The 7,449-nt window shown below is 41.6% G+C and overlaps 1 protein-coding gene across 24 annotated transcripts in view; it reads right to left on the bottom strand.

Annotated features, from left to right (window-relative positions):
• Nucleotides 1-3,062: 3,062 nt before the first annotated feature.
• dst (dystonin) overlaps nucleotides 3,063-7,449 on the bottom strand; it is a 156,053-nt gene continuing 151,666 nt past the window's right edge. For all 24 annotated transcript variants that reach the window (XM_042736048.1, XM_042736053.1, XM_042736061.1 and 21 more), the window contains one exon: nucleotides 3,063-4,105. In XM_042736048.1, the coding sequence (XP_042591982.1) occupies nucleotides 3,858-4,105 (248 nt within the window). In that variant the 3' untranslated portion in view covers nucleotides 3,063-3,857. The remainder of the gene's footprint in view (nucleotides 4,106-7,449) is intronic.

The raw sequence follows: 7,449 nt of genomic DNA, 5'->3' as shown, positions 1-7,449 counted from the left end.
TCTGCAGTGACCCAAACATATCCCCCTCCCCCTATATATATATTTTTGTACATTTGTAAAGAGACACCTCTGTACCTTATCTGCCCTTAGCTAAAAGGTAGATATTAGTACCTTAGAATTACAGGAGTAAAAGTATTGTGTAGAGTTTACCTAGAGTACTCAAAATGTCTAAACTGACTAAATGACTTAACAACTCCACTGGGCAATTTCTGAGTTTTCAGTTCCAACTTTGCAAGGACAGTCTGGCGCTTCTGACTCACAGTCTGTAAGTACGTTTTCATATTTAAAGAATCTGCCCCTGATGATTCAAACACGAGTTTTGAGCAGTGTAGAGTAGCACTTGTTGTTGTTCGTTTCTCCAATCACAAAGGCAGACATGGTTTTATGTTTACGCAGCACAAAACGCAGCGCAACGTGTAAAAAAAAAAACAGTATAAGTCATTATAATCAGTAATTATGTCCCCACTGGATGCAACAAATGCCTGGTTTGTAATGGGTTTTATTGGTTTTGTCACAGTATGGTGAGGAGCGTAAAATTTCTGTCACATGCTCACTGGATAGCTGGCCAATCAAAGCACACCTCACTTTTCAGAACAATGAGCGTTGTAAAAAATCAATGCGTTTCAGAAAGGCGGGGTATAGAGGAGCAACAATAATGTACATTATGTGGAAAATAATGTTTTTTGAACCTTAAACCAAATAAACACATTGCATTACACCAAACACACAAAATAATGTTATTTTTAGCAATGTCATATGACCCCTTTAATTCTCCTATACTTTTCCTCAACTGTTGTCATTTCTCAAAAGCTGTTTTTGAGAAAGTTGCCCACAAAATTCATACCACTTTTTTGGCTTTACGAGCGCAGTCTGTCAAGCAATGTCAGTGTTTGTTTTATATTTGCGATGGATTTATCACTTGACAGTCTTTACAGATTTGACCTTTTTGAATGGCCTTACTCAGGCTGTCAGCAATTATCATGGATCCTATCAGTTCATCCCTTAGGACTTGTGTAATCAACATAAAGTCATAAACCATCGGATGTGGTGGGAACATCTTTATTGTAGATGAGAAACAGCCGTTAATGCTTTCTGGGAAATTGGTGACATAATTAGGCCAGCCTGTATCCACATAATGAATCACCATTTGTAGCACTGCATCTTCTTTTAAACATGGATCACTTGAAATGGGACACAGGCCTTGACACGTGTTGATTCATTATTGGCCTTTTTGTCATTTGCTAACGCAGCTGTAATGTTGGTGACACATGATGGGAATGACTGTCAGGGACAATCAAAAGCTTTCCAGGTACATCTTCTCCCTCAGCAGCATGTATTGAGAGGGTCTTTACATCAGCAAGTTTATGATCTGTCTGGACGGTAAAGCTGTTTGTCATAAGAGTACTTAATCTAACATGCCCATACTGCAGATATGCAATCTGTTCATTTTTAGAGTGATTAGTGAATGCCTGGCTTTACCTGTCCACGGTGTACCTCAAAGAGGATGACATCAGATGCAAAATTCACTTTTACATGGTGTTTGCATATAAATGTGTCTTAGTAGTGTGTGGGGGAAAAAACACCGTACAATCATTAAAAACCTAAACAATCTCAGTTATCAAGGCATTCTGTTTTTTTTGTTTTTTTTTTGAGCAGTGTGAGGTAATAAAGTTCAGGCCCCACCAACAACCACTGATGGACTGTCCCATATTTGCATATTCCCGCCCTCAGCCAGTTGTTCGCTGTCCATCATTTTCTCCGTGCTCATAAGCAATGCAGGTGTTTTGCCGTTGAATGTAAAGTGAACATAAGAGTATTCATTTTCTCTTTACATCAGAGTCACTGAGGACAGTGGATTAGTTTTGTTTTTTAAGTTAACGCGCCACCAAATACATTTAAAAAAAATGTAAGAGAGGGGTGGGGTGAGCAGTAGTTCATTATGATTTAAAGAGACGCACACTGAAATGGGTCGCTGTGAACAGACCTGTTTTTGACAAAGTAAGACCATTGAGGGATTTTAACCAAAGTATTTCATGAAGACCCTAAAGAATCATACCAGTTTGTGGAAATTGAGCATCCAATGTCCCTTTCAAGATGGGTGGCTTCCAGCCTAGAGCTACAGGCGTCCGTAGTCACACTGATGTCACTAACCTGGCCAACTTTACCAAATCCACTGATTAGTTTCTCCTCAAAAGTGCTTATTATATCAATCCCGTACCTTGCACTCCAGCTTTTGGAAACTGTGTAGAAACCAGCTAATCAGAAACTTAGTTCATAATAGAAGAGATTTTATCCACCGACACTTAGAATAATAAAGTATTGTACATCACTGTGTGGAAGAATTGAGTATTCTAATTTTATTTATTGAACGTGTCTTAACAAATTGCCGCTGGTAAATGTTTATAAAAGCAATAAATTGACCTAACCGCAATGTATTTGCTCCAGCAATTAATGTTAAAAATAAATCTAATGGCTTCAAGAAAAATGTGTTTCATAACAATGAAAAATAAAGAAACACTCTCTAAACTGGAATTAAAAGAACATTGAAAAAAAAAAAAAAAACAGTGAAAAAAACAAAAGAAAACATAAATTCAAGTTTATGATGAAACACACTGAATCTATGCCAAAATATGCACTTTATCATGATGTGGTATCATGATATGGGATGGCTAGTGATTGATGTAATGCCCTTTTCCCCCTGCTGTCAGGTGTTGTGCAGGACTAGGCTGCCATATCCTATAGGAGGATGTTGAGGATTAACGCCACAGCAGACTGACCTCATGTCATCTCATCTGATTACACTCCCACACACTAACATTAATCCATAGGCCATCTGGCATCTTTACACAAGATGTTTTTGGTCCTATTTACTGGCAAAGGGACTGCCACAGGCTGCACTTTAGTCTCATAAACTTTTATTTTCTTCTTAAGACTTGTTAATCGCCGGCCTGAGACATTGTTGTGTAAATTTGCCTCAGTCAAAATGCGTCTTCGCTTGGATGTTTCACAGAAGTCAGAGACCTTGGACAGATGGAAACAAATGAGACTTTGAAGGTTGTATATATTGTTGAGCTTTCTGCAAGCATATTTATTACAAAAAGTTGAGTAATTTGCATCACTCAGGCAAAAAGGAACCATAGAGTACACAGGCATGATTGCACTTATGAATGCTTTTAGTCAGAGAGTTCTAGTCACAGTAAGGTGGCACGCAATCTGTGATTTGATCGAAACGAACATTACTGCGGGTGCTACAGATGGTTGTTTTATATGCAAGTTTAAAGGCTATGGTCAGGATTAACTGTAGTGTATGATAGCAGGGGTTACAGCTGTAGTATAGCAGTGGTATCGAATTGCCCTTTAAATGCATAACAGCAGCTGGTCATTGCACTTTAAATAGATGAATAAATAATTGTGGTATCCTGGCAGAATACAAGGGCATATTATGGCCAACAAGCATGTCCGCTGGAGGAAACGACTGTACATTCAGCTTCTCCCTCGACGCAAACATGTGGAAAAGTGTTACCTAACAACATACAGTCTTCTTGTGTTCGCCGACCTTTCCCAGCGATCAAACAAAATATTATTGACGCAACATTCACGTAAAGTACAGGACAAATACACAAAGCCATTGCATTCCACACACACACACACACAATCACACGCACACTCCACATGAAATTATTTTTTCACGTTCACAACAGAATAAATTACATCTTGCTACACTTTTTAAAAACGATAACACTTTGCAGTCTTTAGTGTCAATCTATGTCTGTCCAGTCTCGGTTTAGTGTGCGCTAACCCAGTGCTGTCAGAACGGAGGCCCGGAACGTGGCCGATTCTGCCGGCTGAACTGTTGACTATCTCTTGGTGGTCTTGGCTAGTTTGCTTGTAGGGGTGCTCCTCCGTTGGGGAGTTGGGATTTTGGAAGGTTTTCCTCCGTGTTGGCGTGAGGCTGAGCGCGGCGTCGGGCGTCCTGAGTCTGTCACTGTCTCCGACACATCCGAGCAAACCGACTGGATGTCTGAAATATCAAAGTCTGAGGCATCGCTGCCACGGCGGCTGCTCCCTCGGCTTCCTGCTTTGCTGCTTGGGATCTTACTCAACCCTTAGGAGAAAGTTCAAACCAGTTACATCAAAGTACTATGATACTGACATCCACATAATGGCTCATGACTAAGATAAAAATTTATATTTTTTCAGCCTTTTAATGATGATTGATATGTGTTTAGATTTTGTGCCGTCACGGTCTCCGTGCACTGGAGCGTGTCACAAAAACGAACCAAAATACCTATGGACTAGTTCCCTCACAGACATTAAATATACAGTATGTATATATATATATATATATATATATATATATATATATATATAAATAAAGCTTGACATGTCTACTTTAAAATAAACCAATTCAAATCAAAAACAGAATTTCTCTGGTTATGTAATCAGTATGGAAAGAGCAGTGTGGAAACTGTGCTGCAGAGCTAGGAAGTCAGCATCTTTGCAGCTGATACACTAAGGAAACACCAGTTCCCTATTGATACTTCACTCGTACTGCGTCTGTTAAAGATGCTTTGGGGAAAACTCCTTTTTCTTCAATGACTGAAGCCTTTCAATAACGCAGTGTAACTGCATGGCCTATGGCGGTAAAGCTATATATAAGCGGTACATCGGCATAGGATCCTCAGATTATTCTCCTTCACCGACGACTACTAAATCTTCGCTCTACGAGACTACGAAGCCTTCGACGTGATCAAGCCTCATAGCGGCTCGAGAGGCCCCTTCCTGCTCTGCCATTCTCGCCACTTCATGCCACCCTCACGCCTACAGCAGAGACGGTCTCCGGTTCCCTGACGCTTTCCAGCAATATAAAAGAGCAAATTTTCAGCACTGTTTCAAATGCCACGCCATTATTGTTGCTCGTGCAGAGCTCCCTTGCATGCCACTGATGGTCACGGCAAGTGTGTTTCATGCTTGGGCGCCGATGATAATCAAATGGTTCAGGTCATACTTAGCAGGCAGAGGTTATTATGTGAGTATAGGAGAGCATTAATCTAAGTGGACGTCCATAACACGGGAGTCCCACAAGGCTCAATTCTTGCACTGCTCTTGTTTAGCATGTAAATGCTCCCACTAAGTCAAATGATGAGAAAGAACCAAATTGCCTATCACAGCTATGCTGATGATACCCAGATTTACTACAGCCCCATTGACTCCCTCTGCCAATGCACTGATGAAATTAACAGTTGGATGTGCCAGAACTTTCTTCAGTTAAACAAGGAAAAAACTGAAGTTTCAGTAGTCATGTCAAAGCAGTAACTAAATCAGCATACTATCATCTAAAAACATTGCAAGAATAAGATGTTTTGTTTCCAGTCAAGACTTGGAGAAACTTGTTTATGTCTTTATCACCAGCCGGGTAGACTATTGTAATGGTCTCCTCACCGGCCTTCCCAAGAAGACCATTAGACAGCTGCAGCTCATCCAGAACAGTGCTGCCAGAATTCTGACTAGAACCAGAATATCTGAGCATATCACACCAGTCATCAGGTCCTTACACTGGCTTCCAGTTACATTTAGGATCGATTTTACATACTTTTACTTGTTTATAAATCACTCAATGGCCTAGGACCTAAATACATAGCAGATATGTTCACTGAATATAAACCTAACAGACCACTCAGATCATTAGGATCGAGTCAGTTAGAAATACCAAGGGTTCACACAAAACAAGGGGAGTCTGCTTTTAGTTATTATGCCACCCGCAGTTGAAATCAGCTTCCAGAAGAGATCAGATGTGCTAAAACAATAGTCACATTTAAATGCAGACTCAAAACTCATTTGTTTAGCTGTGCATTTATTGAATGAGCACTGTGCAATGTCCAAACTGATTGCACTGTATTTTATGTATAATCATTTTCTATTAAAAAAATTAGGGAGTTTTAAACCCATTTTAAACCTCTTTTTAAATCATTTTCAAAAAAAAATTAAATTCCTTGTTTTATTGTTGTGATAATTTTTTTATTATTATTGTTTTCTTTTCTTTTATGTAAAGCACTTTGAATTACCATTGTGTATGAAATGTGCTATATAAATAAACTTGCCTTGACTTGCCTTGCTTGCTCTCGGCAGCCCTGTGGCCCATCCCCCTGAGACGGGACCTCCTCTCTCAGGCGAACGGAACGATATGGCAACCCCAGCCCGAGCTGTGGGCTCTGCACCTTTGGCCTCTCGATGGGAGCTTGTGAACCTCTCCGAGAACATGCTAAACACAATCTCTCAGGCTAGAGCACCGTCCACAAGACGCCTATATGCCCTTAAATGGTCTGTCTTCTCCAGCTGGTGTACAGCCCGCGGCGCAGACCCAATCTCATGTGACATATCTCTGATATTGTCCTTCCTGCAATAGCTGTTGGATAAGGGCCATTCCCCTTCTTCACTCAAGGTCTATGTAACAGCCATAATAGCCTCTCACGCTCCTATAGCTGGCCAATCTGTGGGCAGGAACAACCTGGTTGTTCATTTTCTGAAGGGTTCTAGAAGGGTCAACCCCCCTCACCCAATCACTGTCCCTACATGGGATCTGCACACAGTGTTGAGGGCTCTGAAGGGCCCTCCATTTGAGTGCTACAGTCCATTGACCTTCGTCCCCTGATGCTTAAGACTGCTCAGCTACTAGCATTAGCATCGGTAAAGTGTATGGGAGATCTGCAGGCACTATCAGTGAGCCCCACCTGCCTCGAATTAAGGCCCAACGACTCTAAAATCGTCCTGAAACCAAAGCACAGTTATTTACCTAAAGTGTTCTCTACTCCATTTAGAGCACAAGTAATAACTCTATTCGTGCTTCCTCCTTCGGAGCGAGACCAAGAGTTGAACTAACTCTGCCCCGTCAGGGCGCTGAAAGTCTATGTTGAGCATTCTGCCCCATTCAGGCAGTCAGATCAGCTATTTGTATGCTTCGGTGGCTGCACCAATGGTTGTTCGGTTACGAAGCAGAGACTTTCCAAATGTATAATTGATGCTATTATGCTAGCATACTCTTCTTTGGGCCTTTAATGCCCTATGGGAGGAAGAGCCCACTCAACTAGAGGCGTTGCCTCTTCCTGGGCCTGGTCTAGCAGTGTGTCCATTGCAGAAATTTGTGCAGCGGCCAGCTGGGCCTCGCCGTCCACATTTGCCAGATTCTATAGACTGGACATCCCGCGGATCCTTTCTGCATAGCAGGGCACTCTGTCATATGACAACCAATGCTTGGCATTTGCCTCCTCCATGTACGCTCTTGGTCCTCAGTGAGTTCTGAGGCTGTACTGAATTATTTCAGGACGATTATACAAGGCTGGGCTGACCCCTCTGAGTTTAGCCCTACTGCCTTTTGCCAGGCTTCCCTGCAAAATACTTGGTCCCTCTGAGCCCCCTTGGGTGCTTAAGGCAAGTTCAAGTATAAGTCGT

The sequence above is a fragment of the Cyprinus carpio genome, chromosome B13, assembly GCF_018340385.1.
Source record: "Cyprinus carpio isolate SPL01 chromosome B13, ASM1834038v1, whole genome shotgun sequence".
NCBI classification, from domain to species: domain Eukaryota; kingdom Metazoa; phylum Chordata; class Actinopteri; order Cypriniformes; family Cyprinidae; genus Cyprinus; species Cyprinus carpio.
Note: the sequence above shows the minus strand (reverse complement) of the source record. Positions and strands in the feature narration are given on the sequence as shown.